We start from the raw sequence: 18,595 nt of genomic DNA, 5'->3' as shown, positions 1-18,595 counted from the left end.
CAATTTTACAAGCATATAATTTGGACTGACGAGTCAACATTTACCAGAGATGGCATATTTAATTATCATAATGACCATACGTGGGCACCTGTGAATCCTCATGCTGTCAGGCCCTCCAATAATCAATACAGATTCAAAGTTAACGTATGGATGGGTATAATTGGAAATTACGTTCTTAGACCAATTATACTAGAAAATACATTAAATGCAGAGGCATTTCTTGATCTTCTTCAGAACGAACTGCATAATATATTAGAAGAAGTTCCTTTAAATTTTCGGATTAATTCCTGGCTTCAAATGGATGGTTGCCCTGCACATAACAGCAGGGAGATTCGCGCATGGCTAAATGAGCATTATGAAGATAGATGGATAGGACGCTTTGGTACAGTTAGGTGGCCTCCTCGAAGTCCTGATCTAACTCCGTTAGACTTCTTTTGGTGGGGTAGATTAAAATCTTTGGTATATGAAGTACCAATTGAAACTCGAGAACAGCTCGAACAAAGGATTTTTGCTTGTTGGGAGCTACTTCGACAGCAAAATGGAGAAGTGCGTCGCACAGTTGCTTCCGTGCGGAGAAGGTGCGCTTTATGTATCCGTCAAGGGGGAGGTTACATCGAAAATTATTAAGTCATTGTAAATATGTTACTAAGTTATAAATAATTTTTTCAACAATTTTGTTACTTTAATTTAAAAAAGCAGTCTTAAAATAAAAATAAAGTACTATAAAGTTTGTGTATTTTCGATTTTTACGGTGTTTATTACCTTTGCCCTTGATATTGTTGCCAAAAAAAAATAGTAAACTCAAAAGTTGATATATCGTTGAAGAGCTTACTAAATACAGTAGTTTTTGCTGAAGAAAAAACACGTCCTCATTAACAAATTTTTGGCGTTACCACCAATAAGGAGATACCACTAATTTTGCTCATTTCACAATTATTACATTTAACTTTTTACAGCACCTGGTATAGAAGATTTTTTAAACACTCATATATGCTCGTCTTGTAGTAAATTTAATGCTCTTTCCGATGGTATGTCTAAATTTGATGTGGCTGTAAGAATAACAGAGATATTTTTGTTTTTATGAAAAAAGGAGCAAAATTTTTTGAAATCAAAAAATTTTAAATAAAAGAGCAACTATCAACATTCCAAAAAAATCTTATATTACTTTTTTGTTGAAAATTACTTGTATAATAACCCCCTGAAGTTTGGCCATCAGCATCCGTTACACCCTGTATACAGGGTGTCGCGTAAGTCATGGATGAAACTGCTCTGGGTGATAGAGGACGCCATTTGCGACAAGAAAAACTTCACATATTGTTATGCAATTGTTAACCGTTTAAAAGATACGGGGTGTTGAAATTTTCATGAAAAAATCAATTTATGTTTGTACCTCCGAAACTAGAAAAGATATTTGAACAAAATTTGTTATACAACATGATGTCATAAGGAGCCAAAACTCCTGCTAATATTAAGCTTTGCCGGTCGCCCAGTGGCAGAGATAGGGGTCAGCAAAAATAAATATTTTATAAAAATTATGTGACACTCGATGTATGATTTAAAACAATACAAATTTTAGACACAGTTGAATTGACAACAAAAAATTACTAGGAATTTTTTTCGTATTTGCTACCACTTTGCGGTAAACGCGATTTTTTTAAAATTTTTAACGTTACGTTGAATTTACATGGCAACGCGGAATTAAAACAAAGGGTGAAAATTTAAACTAAATTTATTTAGTTATTTTATAAAATGTTCAAAATAACCTCCGCCTGCTCTAATGCACAATCTGCATCTGCGAAATAAGTTTCTTTTAATTCGCCGCAGGGCTTGTTCATTGCGTTTGATTTGCTCCGCAATCGTTCTTATTTTTTGACGGAGTGTCTGCTCATCGGATGATTCTGTCAAATAAACTTGTTCTTTGAAGTAACCCCACAGAAAAAAATCAAGCGGGTTTAGGTCGGGCGAACGAGGCGGCCATTGAATTGGTCCTCCTCGGCCTATCCATCTTGCAGCATAGGTACTATTAAGGCAGTGCCGTACTTGCCGAGTGTAATGCGGTGGAGCACCATCAAGTTGTAACCACATGTGTTGCCTTACAGCTAATAGTACGTCCTCTAATAAAACGGGCAACTCATTTTCCAAAAATCTACGATATTCAACACCATTTAACCTAGCTGATAGTTCAAAAGGTCCAATTAACTGAGCATTGATTATCCCAGCCCACAAATTAACACTAAAGTGGTGTTGAAATTGGTCACTCCTTGTCACATTTGGATTATCTTCTTCCCAGAAATGTAGATTGTGAATGTTGAATATTTCGTTGCGTTTAAAGCCGCATTCGTCTGTCCATAAAATTGAATTAAATAAGTTTGGATCTGGCCTTCACTTCGTTAAGATTTCTCTACAGAACTGCATCCTTCGTGGGTAGTCTTCTGGCAGAAGTTCTTGTACACGTTGAACATGATATGGATGCAATAACTGTCTTCTTAAAGTGCGGTGTACTATTGACTTTGGTACTCCAGTATCTCTTGATATGCGACGTACACTAGTTGAAGAATTCGCTTCAATTTCATGAAGTATCATTTCATCAACATTGTTTCTCGGTCTTCCTTCTCTGATTGATTCACCAGGAAGTCGACCAGTTACATAAGCATTGTGAACACGATAATCTGAGTAATGTTCTCGATTTGGAAATCTGTTACGGTATTCTCTCGCAGCCCTTCTAGCGTTTCCATCACAAAATCCATAAATGAAGTGCATATCTGCATATTCACGTTGAGTATAGAGCATTATACCACGCGGAAAAGTATCTATTACAAATGTCAAGACTAATTTGTCTAACTGTCACAAATATATATATATATATATATATATATATGGTCCCGCGTACAATGTATTTCCTTGTCGTGACGATATGACGAAGAACAGCTGGGTCGTTTGTCGGTTGTCGCACCTACGACATGTCTGTGCCTGGTGGGTTAAACTGACAAACGATCCTAGCTGTTGCACTAGGTGTTGCGAGTATAATTCAATGCCGGTAGGGGCATATAGCTCTCGGAGTAGTTGTTTCTCGCAACACTAACAATTCAAATATATATTTATATATTTCCAAAGCGTTAGACGACTGTCTAGTTTAACGAACAAAATTTTAAAGTATAGTCGGGTATGCAGTGAAAGCCAACTTGAAGTGTACTCTTTTTTTTTACTCGAGCTTTCGGAATAAATTATTCCTGCCTCAGGAGAAACTACATTGGTAACAAGTAATAATCTAACTTATACTTACAAAATTGAGATTTGAATTGAAAAATTTACCAAGTTTAGAACAAAGTCCATTTAAAATATTAGTCATAACCGTAAAAATATATTGTTAAATGTCAATTAATGTTTTTAACGCAATTTATTTATGGAAAATGGACTTCCGTTAAATTGGTTGGAATTTTGATGTTATGTATTTTGTCCTTCTGATTAAATGTCTCAATGGGCAGAAACTCCTGTGACCTCAGGATTTTAAGATACAGCTGGCTGAAGTTGGAACTATTCTGCACTGGAGATGGTTCATATGGGTCAAATTTGTGCCATTTTTTAAGTTGTAGGTGTTCAGCGAAGTTTGAAAACACCTCACAAACTTCGTTAGCAATTAATTGTAGTTCATTATAATACTCCCGATAGGTATATATGTCATATGACATCATGACATGTCATTACGCGTCATAAAACGTCAAAGTTCAAAGTACTTTTCTTTCTGTTACTGGACGCCTCACATTGTTTTATAATCTAATAAGCAACAATTTTATGACGCCTAATGACATGTCATGACGTCATATGACACAGCTACCCATCAGGAATTTGATACTATCTTTCAATTATTTGCTTATGAATCGACACAACATGTTCAGACAGAACTTACACTAAAACCTGAATTACTCAAAAGGAACTATTACCTTGTGTGACATGAGATGACGTCAGATGACATTGGATGACCAAAACTAACCTGCAATGACTTCACGATGCGTGACAGGATGAGACCGTTAATGCTGCTTGTTAGATTATAAAACAATGTGAGGCGTCCAGTAACGGAAAGAAAATTACTTTGAACTTTGACGTTTTATGACGTGTAATGATATGTCATGACGTCATATGACATATATACCTATCGGGAGTATGATAATGAATTACAATTAATTGCTAACGAAGTTTGCGAGGTGTTTTTAAACCTCGCGAACACCTACAACTTAAAAAATGGCACAGATTTGACCCATATGAACACATCTCCAGTGCAGAATAGTTCCAACTTCAGCCAGCTGTATCTTAATATCCTGAGGTCACAGGGGTTTCTGCCCATTGAGACTTTTGATCAGGACAAAATACATAACATATCAAAATTCCAACCTATTTAACGGAAGTCCATTTTCCATAAAGAAATTGCGTGGTCCTTTCCTGACTTTTCCCGGCCGCTACAAACCCTGCAGTACCAATCGTGCAATGTTGGGTTGCCTAAGGTCGGCAGTCACGTGGCTTGTAAACATTTATAAAGGCTCCGTATAACATACATATTATATACATTATGGCGTGGAATTTTGAATTTCTTAAGCTTCTAAAATCTACCTAAATGATTTTTTGAACTTTTAATGAATACATTAAATTTGAAATCATATTTGTAACAAAAAAATCCCATAAATTATTGTTTGTAACAGAAATAGTTTGTTAGTTTCGATTTATTCAACTGTAATGAGTTTAATTTAAAATAAACAAATCATAACTCTAAAATGACTTGAATGATTTGAATAAAATCGAACATATTTTTTACTTAGAAATGCCATTAGAAACAGTGGCTTAGCGTGAATTTCTGCCACCCGATGCGAATCACTATTCTCGCAATTTAGCAAAAAAATCTGTGATACTCCATCATCATTTCAAACGGATGCAAAATAAAACACCATTCTTAACATGAACATTGTAGATCTTAAATCATTTTTAAGCAGTTCCAATTGAGAAAACTTCTCTCACAACTAGTGATGTAGATGGGGTATTTACCCAATGGGTAGGTAAATAAAATTTGGGTATTACCTAAACTATATTTACCTACCCAAATATTGGGTATTTTATAATAAATTGGTAAATTATTGTAAAATTCCTAGATAATCAAGTGGACAATAGATTGCGCTATCATCTGCTAAAATTTTACCAATGAATGTGTCTATCTAAAGAATCCTTAAGTCTATGAGAAATGTCAATCGTAAACCGTCATATCATAACCTCACTTTATAGTGTTTTTGTGTGTGCTTGTCTAATATACTTTTATTTTTATTGCTGATTATTTTATAAAGAAGTATAGTTTTGTGCTCAAAAATGTGTAAAAAGAAAGGAATGGCTTGGACTTTTTTTATGTCAAAGGCAAGGAAGTTGTTTGTAAATACTGGACAAAATTACAAACATAGAAACGTGAATAAAATGGAAAAACATATATTGAAGTGATTTAAATGTCCTCAAAATTTAAAACAAAAACTACGTGATAGTAGTAGTAGCACAGGAAAGGCCAAATACGTACGAACGAAACTGATGTTATTGATATGAACAAAGCTGGTTCTGCTAGTACACTCAGCTGTTCTTCAAATTTATCGATGGTATCCATAACTTCCAGCGATACCAATTGGACTCCATCTCAGTCTCAGACGAATTTATTGAGTAGTTTTGTCGATATGAGCACAATACAAAATGTAAGTTTCATGCAATACTGAATTTGTCTATTTTTTTGCACTCAACAACATCCAACACAAAGAAATATTACCTAATTTATCAACATACATTTTGAAAATAAAAATTAGAACTGTGCTAAAATAGGATTTTTTGTTGTAGGATCAATTAAATCAAGCTCTAGCTAGACCGATATATGTTAGTGGAAGATCCCCTTTGGATAGAGTTTAAAAAACTCAGGCCATTATATGCATTACCATCCAGAAACCGCATAAGTACAACATATTTGGATGCGGAATATACTTCCAGACAAAGTGAAATAAAAGAAGAATTAACCAATTCCAGAAATTTACATTTACAATGCGATGGATGGAGTAACCCCCGAAATGAATCCATTATTAACTTTGTCATTACCACACCCGAGCCACGGTTTGTCGACTTTGTATCACAGAAGAAAACAGATACGACGCCAAATATTTATCACAACAAATTAAAAATGTATCGAAAACATATAATCCTGACAAATTTTTGGTTATCGGTGACAACGCTACTAACATGTGAGTAGCTTTTCGATTGGTACAAGAAAAACTTTATCATATTGTACCATTGGGTTGTCTTGCACATTTGCTTCATTTATTATGTAATGACATAATAAATTGTTGAGTCCATCGTGCACCAAGTATCAGACATGGTAAACACAATAAAGAAAAGTCACTTTCTTCAAGGATTGTTTGTGATAATTGGAAAAGAGAAAAAGAGGTTAATATCTCCTTAAAGCTAGTTGGGAAATGAATTGCAGAAAGAAGAGTTTGCTTTAGGGGAAATACATTTAGCTACCAGTTTGTTAAATCCAGTTTCCCAGGGCAGTTGTTTGAGTTCAGATGAAATGATTGATGCCATGGAATTTATTTGCCACCTTGCGTCCACGATGAAATTGACAGTGAGTCAAGTTAAAACTGAAATGACAGAATACAGGGATAAAGAAGGATTATGGGCTAAGAAATTTATCTGGGAAGGAATTGAAGACGTAAATCCTCTAATCTGGTGGAGAAGTTTGTGAGGAACAAACCTATTGGCTGAAATCGTCACAAAAATTTTCAGTGCACCTGTTACCTCTGCTGCGACTGAAAGAACATTTAGTACTTTCAGCTGGATACATTCAACAAAACAAAATAGATTAACTACTGAACGAGCTGCAAAAATTACATATCTTTCCCATAATTGGAAATTAAAGAACGTAAATAAAACAAAATATGAGAAGGATGAAGTTCAAGATGAAATACCATCTCCTGTTCTTGTTTAGTACTGTTTTTTTTTTTTAATAAAATATTGTTCAATAAATCCCGCAGCTTTATTTCGAGGTTTATTTTATGCTTATAGTTTACACAATAGGTCGTTCAGTTGGAAGAAATAGGTACCTACAACTGATAGTAAATTTATTAGGTATGTGGTATGATATGATGCGTATGCAGTATGTGGTATGTATACTATATACTGTTCACTAAAAAATTTTTTCATTTATTTTTTTTTTAAATATCTGCAATATATCCAATTTTCATCCATCCATGACACCTTATACAATCATATTAAAAATAAAATTAGCCCCAATCAACATGGTTTTATGAGGGGTCAATCAACATCCACGAATTTAATGTGCGTATCACAATACATATCTGAGATCTTGGATGATCGGGGTCAAGTAGATGTAATCTACACTGATTTTTCGAAGGCGTTCTATAGGCTTTCGCATGATATATTACTTAGTGCACTGTGTGATAATGGGGCATCAAGCAAGACATTAAAACTTTTCAACTCTTATTTACGAGTCACGCTGTACGGTCGGTATCAATATGTACTGTATAAAGTATCGGTATCAAACAAATTTGAGATCCTCTCTGGTGTTCCACAGGGTTCAGTATTTGGACCACTATTATTTAATATTTTTATCGATAATATTACGACAATTCTAAAAGTACCATTCCTTCTCTATGCGGATGATGCTAAAATATATTCCAGAATAAATAACATTGATGATTGCATCTTACTTCAGGATAGTTTGAATTTGCTGAATGTGTGGTGTCAGGAAAATAAACTTCCGTTAAACATAAGTAAATGTACAGTTATGTCTTATTGTCGTAAAAAGGAAATTCTGAAATTTTCCTATAGCATTTCTAACACGGTATTGACGAGACCTGAATATGTAAAAGACCTAGGTGTATTTTTTGATTGTAAACTATGTTGTGACTATCTCATAGATAAAATAATTTCTGATGCGAGTAGAAATTTAGGGTTTGTTATACGAAATTCGTGTGACTCATGATACTCATACAGTAATGTTGCTTTACAATTCATTTGTTAGGTCCAAGTTAGAATATTGTTCGGTGATATGGTCACCAGTATATACTAAATATATCGAAGCGCTTGAAAGGGTGTAATGTAGGCTGTTTAAATTCTTAGCATTTAAAGAGGAAAATGCCTATCCTCCAATTAGATATTCTCAAGAACTGCTTCTTCGAAGATTTGAAGGCAATTCTCTACTTGTTCGTCGCAATATGCATTCTATAATATTTTTATTTAAAGTAATTCATTATATCCTTGATGTACCCGATTTATTACATAGAACAAATTTTGTCATACCTAAAACCTTCAGAAATCAAAATGAAGAGTTTAAAACGTTCTACTTAAAAACAGCCAACAGTAATATATTACATTATTCCCCTTTCTATAAGATGTGTAGAAGTTATAATCTACTGTACACTTTTATAGATATATTTAATACTAATGTTAAACATATCAAAAAAATTTGTTTGTCCTTATCCCCCGCGTCTTAGTTCGTATTTTTTGTGTTGTAATATGTACAGGGCTTTCATTAATGTCCGAGACCCACGTGACCAAATTGGTTGTCACTATCAATAAATTTGATTTTCTCAAGTTGGCTAATAGGAAAAATTTCAAGTTTAGGGACCCTAAACCAGCTGTCAGTCCAGAGGCGTCCACGGTACCGCGGCCGATAGTTTACGTCATTACTTTCTTATGCCAGTACATTTTTCCTTGATTGTTTTTCTGATTTACCAACATTTTTACGTTTATTTACTTTACTGACAACAGTTCTTTTCAGAACCACATAATTTGTTTGTGTTTTTTTACGTAGGTAAATAATGTATTTTAAGGTTATGTTTACTTATCTGTTTCATATTTAAAGCAAGATGCCTATATTTTAAAGGCACATTTTCGGAGTGCCACGGGAAATGCAGATGGAATTTGGTCATATTCATTACAATCCTGTATTGATCAATTCACTGAAGCTTTCCCTGATGTAGACGTTGATTATGACGTTTTTAGGAAGCACAAATCAATACTTGTCAAGAGATATGATGAAAAACATTGTATTTGTAAGGGGAAATCAACAGGCAGGCCAACAGTTTTAACTGAAAATGCAGTTGACGATATTCGACAACGTATGGAGCAGAGCCCTAAAAATCTATCCCCCAGTTGTCTGCCCAAACAGGAATGCAGGTAGTTTTTATGTTACATACATTAAATACTTGAAACTATATTTATAATTAACTTGAAAGACTTAAAATTAATTTCTGTATTAATCTGAAATCTTGTAAGACGTTGTGAGAATGTGGGTCTGCAGTGTTAACTGCAGAGCAGAACCATGTACACAAAATGAAGCAGCACAAATTTGAGACTGTTATGTTGTAAAAAAATAAAAATTTTATATCGTTTAAAGATAACGTACATTTCTGAATATTTGTTTTGTCGATAGGGTTCTCAGTGGGAACGTGTCACAAGGCTTTAAAGAAGGAATTGCACATGCACCCATACAAAGTATCTATTGTTCAGCATTTGCATCCACCAGACTACTACCAACGAATATGGTATTGTGAATGGTTCAATGAAAATCTGAACAATGATTTATTAAATTTGACGTTTTTTTTCTGACGAGGCATGGGTCCTTCTATCGGGTTATATTAACAGCCAAAATTACAGAACGTGGGCTACAGAAAACCCATGAGTTTATTGAAACTTCGCTATATCCTCAAAAAATTGGTATATGGGTAGCCGTTTCAAGAAGGCGGATAATAGGACCAATTTTCTTTCAAGAAGTCATAAATGGTGAAAGGTATAGGGGAATTTTACGACAAGCTTTAGAGCAAATGCATGATGACGAATTACAATTTGGATATTTTCAACAAGATGGGGCACCAGCACACACTGCAGCAGACACGATTAGATATTTAGAAGAATTTTATGGGGATCGAATTATTAGTAGGGCATTGTGGCCTAGTCGAACCCCTGATCTTACACCTTTAAATTATTATTTCTTTGGACGTATAAAAAATAATATTTTCAAGCAGCGAGTTCACACACTTGAAGACCTAGAAGTAGCGATTCGCCATGAAATCGAATCCATTATGCCAATTGAATTGGAACGTGTTTTCGAATGCATGAAACAGAGGGTAAATTTATGTCTAGAAAATGAAGGTAGACATTTTAAACACCTTTTATAATAAAAACTAAACAAAATACCACTCACCAAATCACTTCTTAATTGTGCGTTGAGAATGTTAACTTTGTTAACAAAACGCAGCATCGGAAAAAATAGAAGTGTTTCGGTGAGTGGTAAAATTATTTTCTGTTTTGTATCGACATCAAACGTTCCAAACCTATCCTGAGACAAACATATTGTGATTTATTTATATTCTCTACCTGTTAAAACTTCTAGTTTAAATTTGAACAAGTGTAAACATGACTAATTTTTTACCTGGAACATAAAAATTTTATAGCAAGATGTATGCAATATGTAATAAATAAAATTTTTAATAAACATTAAATGTTCAATAATCAATTGTAAATTGTTTTTTTTTTAATTTGACTTATCCAGGTGTAAGCCGGATTTCTTCATTTCAGTTCTGAGTTAATGTAAATTTCTAAATTAATACATCAAAATAAACTGCTAAAATGACATCTTTCTTAAATTACCTTTTCCTTTGATAAAAATAAAATATCTACACCACTGGTGCCATAGACTGATTCAGTGTTTTAATTTTTATGGAATACCAATTTGTAGTGGGAAATGTAATGTTGGTTGCCTATCGTCGCGGTCACGTGGGTCTCGGACATTAATGAAAGCCCTGTATGTATGTGTACAAATTGTATTGTTATTCAAAAATGTGTTATTGATTTGTAAATGCATGATATACTGGACATATTCATTGTTGTGACATCTTATTTTTTGTTTTAATTTATTTTATTTTCTGATACAACTTTTTTATATACATTTTTGCTGTTTTACCTATATACTCTGTATTTTTGTTGTATTACCTGTTTATATATATATTGTTCCTGTTGGATAGTTTAGTCTAAATAAATAAATAAATTTTGGGTAGTGTGAGGAATATTCTCAGCATTATAAGTATATTAGGTAACTTTCCTTCAAGTTTAAACCCAAAAATAACTTTTAATAAACCCAATGGGCCGGAATCAATAAGTTCTTTCTTACAGTCTATTGTAGTTACTAAATCCCGTAGACGCACGCACTGAAGCTTAGACTCTTCTCTGTCAATATCTTTAGGAGCTTGGTCGATGTTGCATTCCTCATCATCTACACTCAATATTATTGCAGGCCTTAGGAAGGCATTTTGAAGCTGCTGGAACCTTTCCCAAGTTTCAGCAGTTACTCTATCTAACAAAGTCTATTTCTGTTAACTTCTATAGCGTTATTAAAATTTATTTGTAACGATTTCCTGTCATGTTGACTTTGCATCTTTTGCGCTCCAAAGTGCGCTTCAAACCCTTGCCCGTAGCAGCAATCAGAACCTCCCATCAATGTGTGAACGTAGAAAAGAAAACATAGCAACATTCCAATGTGCTGAGGAAAATCAGTACAAATTCGGCATTAGGATTGAAATATTTTATTTGTTGCTGCACACCTCTTTGTCTTCCGGTCATTGTAACAGTATTATCATAAGCTTGCCCTCTATAATTCATAATGTCGAACCCATCAGTTTGAATGCAATTGAAAGTTTAAAAATAAACAAAACAAACATTTACCTTAACACTCCTATATATTCGACGAATGGTATAAAACAAATAAACTTAATTTTACAATAGCTAACAAAGGACCCCACACAAATCATATGGGAATGGATCCCCGGTGGAACTCTCTCAAATCTTGCGAATGAACTCTTCAGAGCATCCTGATCAAAAGTTCTCTTGGGCACAAAACCCGGAAACCACTTCCAACCCTCCAAAATCACTCCCAAAGGTCAGGGGATGCATTCGGCTCAATATACCACATCACCAAAAAAATTATCGGACCCACACATGCAATATATGGTTTCCAATGTATTTTTGAGCGCTGGACATCATCATTTTTGCTCTAGCACGTATCAGTCTTCAGCAAATCGCTGAAGAAAGAACAATGTGGTCTGTGATTTATATGCGATATGTGGTTTCCGGTGTATTTTTGCACACTGAGCACGATTCTGAGGTCAGATGTGCTTCAGTTACCTTAAGCCTTCAACTAATCGCTGAAGAAGTTTCAGTAAACTAAAGAATTACAGAACACTATGTTCTTTCTTCAGTTTTTGATGCTTCTTTAGTTATTAATTGAAGACTTAAGCACATTTGATCTCAGAATCTTGCTCAGCGTGCAAAAATAGACCAGAAACCAAATATTGCATGTGAATCACAGGAAACAATATTCTTCAGTTTTCAGTTTTCTGACGGTTCTTCAGGTTGAAGACTTAAGGTAATTGAAATACTGTTCGGATTAGAAAAGTGTCATACTATCTGACTGTTACATTGAATCTACAATGTTTGAACATCCCAAATCTTAACTGGAATTCACAATCAGTAACCCAAGTATCCCCGTACCGTAAATGTTTGGATTATAAGAGGTTCACATTCTCTGTCCACAATTTTGGGACTGGTATTGTTTTTCATTCCTACCTTGCACTTGTCAATGACGAAAGAACATCTGAGCAGATAAGTTTGATTTGATTGAGTTTGATTGATAAGTTTGATTAAAGGTTAAATATATGAAATATATGATGATTAAAGGTTAATATATGAAACAACTAAAAATGGCAAGAAATACACAAAAAAATCACAGACAGATATAGACAGATGCAGACAGACGTATACACAGACAGAAGCAGACTCAGACAGACGTGGACACAGACAGATGCAAGCGCAGACACAGACATATGGGACCAGAAACTCATTACGTCCATGCCGCTGCTGTAACGCAGAAAATGGGTACCATTTTTTATATGAATCCGCATTTAGAGTTGATGTAAAATTCTTCTGTTTTCAGTAAAACGCTGAAGAATCATGGTGTTTTTTCTTCAGTTTTCTGAAGCTTCTTCTGCGATTTGCTGATACTGAAGACTGATACGTGCTAGAGCAAAAATGATGTATTCGTGTCCAGCGCTCAAAAATACACCGGAAACCATATATTGCATGTGTGGGTCTGATACTTATTTTGGTGGTGATGAATGCATCCCGTGACCTTTGGGGGTGATTTTGGGGGGTTGGGAGCGGTTTCCGGATTTTGTGCCCATAAGAACTTTTGATCAGGATGCTCTGAAGAGTTCATTCCCAAAATTTGTGAGAGATCCACCAGGGATCCATTTCCATAAGGTTTGTGTGGGGTCCTTTAGGTACAGGTGAAACTTTATCAAAAGATAAATAATTTCAATTCTGCAACGCTCTTCTAAATAACAAAAAAGTTGAAGAAATTAAATGTCACCTGCTCACCGTCACGTCTGAGTTGTTTAGACAGGACAATAAGACAATAATTAAAAGGACCTTCCTGGAATTCTTGAGATAAAGCAAGTCAACGTCTGCATCGTAAAGATAGCTCAGTTGTCGATATTTGCGAAAGAAATTCACGATCTCACTAGTAAAAAGTAAACTATGTCATTCAACCCGTTTTTCGACGAAGCAGGCTGCAATAGGCTGATATTCCCTACAATAGATGGCATCCTATTTTATTACAAAAACTAGTCACCTAACTAAGCTTAATATTAAAGACAAACACCAAAACAATGGCCAAGCAGGTGTACAGTGAACGCTATATAGTTTCAGAAGATATTTGCTCATGGATGAGCACAATCAGGTACAGAAAATTATATACCAATGCGTCAAGTACACGAGAGTTAAACCACCCACCCCACACTACCTAATAAGAAAATTACTGAAGGATCGCATTACATGAGCTGCACTGAGTCACTGCAAGACAATGTTCACTAGTCATAATACTCCATGTCAATTGTAATTCTTAATGTCACGTATGTAAATATAACCATACAATATAGTTACAAACTGTGCAATATTTATTCCATAAAAAATCACCGTATAAAATTTGACATGCGGTGTGCTCCAAGTGTCATCCCAATGCAGCCAGGACTGAGATTTACAATCCCACCGATTTAAACGCCAATCGGGATAAGTCACAAAACAAAAAGTGAAATTTGTTTTCTTATTTTGAAAAAAATATTTGAGGTTTTATTTAACTTCACATAAATATGTATATTTGTTTAGGTCAAATCTTACAACTCTATTTTGAACCAGTTTCACTTGTCCCATTGCCTTGAAATTCTGCATATGTGGTCCTAATGACAATATAATTATCTGATCTAATGATTATGGCCTGATGCTACAACCAGGATTAGCTAGCTCGGCCACTCTCCACATCTGTGTTGCCTGGGGCCGCGGCCCCTTTGCCGCTCCTCATGCTACGCCTCTGATTAGAAAGAGTAGAAAAGAGTACTGATGGAATTTGCAAATACTCATTGGCATCGTAATTCTAAGGTTCTAAGTTATACCAACTCCCTATATCTCTGCTGTTGGATGATGTATTTGTAAGTTATCTCCAATTAAATAAATTATGGACCCAAGTTTTATTAGTCTCTTCAAATCTACTGAGGTTTTTGAAAAAAATTAGATGTTTTTTTTTTACTCTCAACACCCATGTTTATATGAAAGTTATTGTGTGATATCATGTATTCTATCATCTGGTAAAGTTTCACAATTAAAACCTGGAACACCATATAGGTACTTTGTATAAATTATATCCAAATATTTTCAAAATATTAACAGATAAACTTTCTGATCATATAATGTTTTATTTCATGTTCTCTCTTTAAATTTAATACAATAGCTTCTTTTTATCTTCAACCTCAGTACTGTACCTCTCGTTAGATACGATAAGTTTCTTTTACAAGTATTTTGTATTCGAATATTGTTTGAATGTTGCATTCAGGATTCAAGTAATCATAGATACTTTTATAAACAGAGTTCAGTATTCGTGGATTTCTTTCTTTTCCTATATTCATACCCAACTCTATTCAATTCTGCAATGCAGATAACAGGCTTAGATGTTTTTGTTAAATTACTGAAATATGATTCTTAAATATAATTCGGATTACCGCTATTTTGGATTACGCATATTTGAATTTCCATGTTCTACACAAGTTGTATCTTTCATATATGTATAAAATTACCTCTCCAATATACTAACGGAATTTCTAGACACACTATATGAGTTTAAAAACATCTTTTTTGTTTATTAAATTTCGTAGGTTTGTATTCTTGTAAAAAAATGTTTTTAACTAAAAAAATCATTGTTAAATTTTTGATTAAATAAATATTTAATTATATCCAAAATTTCTGCTAAAAGAAAATTGTTATAATAGAAATATTAATGTTCAAAAACTTACTTATACACAAGTGGGAAATCATCAGTACTTATTAGCCCTAAAGCAGGACGATGTTCGGGATCTCCAGGTTTACGTGTAAGACCTTTCATGCCACACACAACTTTGTCTGTGTCTGCAATTACTTCCAGAACCTCACAACAGACATAGTCATTCATCATGTAACTACGTGAAACACCTTTTTTGTCTACAGCTGGAATAATATTCGCCACTGGACAAAAGGCCTGAAAATAAATTAAAATTTTTATTATAAGATCAACTATTTGAATTTAGCTATATTTAGGGACTTTGGTGTTTTTTATAGATATAGCCCAGGAGCCAGCTACCGTTTTGAGTTAGTCATTTGGAAAACGCTGAAAATTTTTCCTACGTTTCATTTGGTATCAGTAGTATGTGAATCAACAACCTCCAGCCCGCGCAGTTCCGGGGGGTATAGCTGCAGCAGTCTCCCACACGTAATAACAAAATAAAAAAACTAATACCGCAAAAGCTGAGATTTTGTCGACAACTTAATTATGGTATAAACAAAAGAAAGAACACAATCAGCTGACTTTAGAGTAGGGGGTTATGCCTCAGCTTTTCACCTAAACAAGTCAAAAATATGCGCGAGAGAAACTGATACCGAAAAAGCTGAAATTTGGTAAAGTAATAGTCATCCTAATCAGTTATACGAAAGAAATTGTCCGCTGAAGTTTTTGCGGTGTATAAGTGCTCAGTTTACGAGTTGAAGATGCAGCACATCGTTATGCGCGCGGGCGCATTGCATCGTTAACTTTATCAGCTGAGCACTTGTCAATCACTAAATATAAAACTGATCATTTTTTTCATTTAACTTATTAAGTTAGCTATTGTATTACCAAATCTCAGCTTTTACGATAGGAGATATCTATCATATTTTCATTTTTCAAGTCTTACTAGTAATTATATAAAACTATGCAACTTTTTTCAAATATTTATTTACAATAAACGATTTCACGAATTTTTCAATTTAAAGAGTTTTAATAAATAAATATTCACATTTAAATACTTATGTATACATAACATAAAATTGAACTGCATCAACATTTGCTGCGGACAACGTACATTGCAAATATTTGGGCACACNTAATTTCAGCACTTTAGACCACAGTATCACAGGAAATATTATATCACGTTCAATATTAAACACGAAACATAAAGGACAATATAGTTTCAATTAGATTTTTATTAACTACCAGTTCTCTCACTGGAAATGTACACTGAATGCTGATTAATTGATACAATTAATAAATATATGGAAAATTTTCGTTTGCGTCCGAATGACGGACAAATAAGTATAATAATAAAGCCATTCTGAAAATTAACCTTTCAATTAAAAATTATATTGACATTGCCAGTGTTCAAGATAGAACAAACAAGAGAAATTATTCAATTTATTACGCTATTTAGCACATATGGTCTGTATATTAAAAAATTTGTTTTAAAGTGCATAAATAAATAAGTAATAATAATAATAATAATTATTATTATTATTATTATTATTATTATACAGGGTGTTTGTAAATAAGTGCAAAATATTTTAGGGTTGGTTGCCGAAGTTATTTTGCGAAAAAAAGTTCATATAAATATAGGTCAAAATATGCTTCGTTTCCGAGATACAGTGTTTAAATTTAAATGTTTTATTTATTTTAATTAATTATTTCAGATTTTTAAAGATATTGACCCGAAATTTTTAAAACGCTTTGGAGGGATAAATGTGTATTTTTTGGGGTGGTCCGAATATTTCTACTTGCACCAGTGGCGTTCGTGTGAAAATGCCACAACCTCTTTTAATAAACAAAAATGGTACGCCACCGACTTTTTCCCATTTTGATATTTCTTCAGAAATCCGCCATCAATTCTGAATGAAATTAGTCCCTTCAATTTTTTCGTAGGATGTATCATTTTGAGGAAAAAAATAAAACAATATTTTATTGCAAGTTGTGAATTTTTAATTTTTATTGATACATCATTATCTAGTAGGTTGCTGAAAATATTTCTAAATAAAATGCAACCATCAAATTTTGAGTCAATATCTTTAAAACTCTGAAATAATTAATAAAAATAGATAAAAAAATTAAAATTTAAACACTGTAGCTTGAAAACGAAGGATATTTCGACCCTATAAAATATTTATTTACAAACCGCGTGTGATGAGGAAGAAATGGCAGGAATCGACATTGACTCCAGCGACCATAGGTTTGAGGGTGATGAAACGGAAGATGAAATAGATAATATTCTTTGACACATAACGTTTATTGTAAATAAATATTCGAAAAGTTGTATATTTTTATATAATTTAAAAAGTGAAAAAATAATACATATCTCATACCGCAAAAGCTGAAATTTGGAAATATAATAGCTAACTTAGTAAGTTAAATGAAAAAAATGCTCAGCTTTATATTTAGTGAAGGAAAAGTGCTCAGCTTATAAAGTCAAAGCTGTAACGTGCTCGCGCGCATACGATGTGCTGCACCTTCAACTCGTCAGCTGAGCACTTATACACCGCAAAAACTTCAGCGGACAATTTTTTTCGTATAACTGATTAGGATGACTATTACTTTACCAAATTTCAGCTTTTGCGGTATCAGTTTACCTAGCGCATATTTTTGACTTATTTAGATGAAAAGCTGAGGTATAACCCCCCCCCTCTAAAGTCAGCTGATTGCGTTTTTTCGTTTGTTTATAACATAATCAACATGCAGACAAAGTCTTTTGCAGTATTAGTTTTTTTTAATGATTATTTTACGTGTGTCATGCTGACGCAACTACACCCCCCGGAAGTGTGCGAGCTGGAGGTCGATTCTCTTACTAGTGATACCAAATGAAGCGTAGGAAAACTTTTCAGTTTTTGCTCTTTTGGTCGCTGGCTCTCGGGCTAATAGTATGATGATAGCACAGACAGGAGTAGCAGAGGGGGGGGGGGGAGACTTATAGTTTTAGCAGGGAAATAGATATAACCCATATGTGGGATTCAACTGTAAAAATTAAAATTCAGAAGCCGCAAAACAATTTGTCATACTTGAGATCTTTGAATGTATGGGTTTTTGATTTTGTTCAAACATTTAACTTACATTCTTAAATTATGTTTTTTTTTTTTATTTGGGTATGTTGCTATCTGTGGAAGAAAGAAGACTGATCCTTTTGGTCCA

The 18,595-nt window shown here is 33.8% G+C and overlaps 1 protein-coding gene across 1 annotated transcript in view; it reads right to left on the bottom strand.

Annotated features, from left to right (window-relative positions):
• LOC108915012 (tetratricopeptide repeat protein 14 homolog) overlaps positions 1 to 18,595 on the bottom strand; it is a gene marked incomplete at its 5' end in the record, with an annotated part of 100,068 nt that overhangs the window by 64,710 nt on the left and 16,763 nt on the right. Inside the window, 1 exon segment of the mRNA XM_018720959.1 lies at positions 15,429 to 15,649. Within this exon segment, the coding sequence (XP_018576475.1) occupies positions 15,429 to 15,649 (221 nt within the window).

Source organism: Anoplophora glabripennis, unplaced genomic scaffold (assembly GCF_000390285.2).
Source record: "Anoplophora glabripennis isolate ALB-LARVAE unplaced genomic scaffold, Agla_2.0 scaffold1151, whole genome shotgun sequence".
NCBI classification, from domain to species: domain Eukaryota; kingdom Metazoa; phylum Arthropoda; class Insecta; order Coleoptera; family Cerambycidae; genus Anoplophora; species Anoplophora glabripennis.
This window is presented reverse-complemented; position numbering and strand designations above follow the sequence as displayed.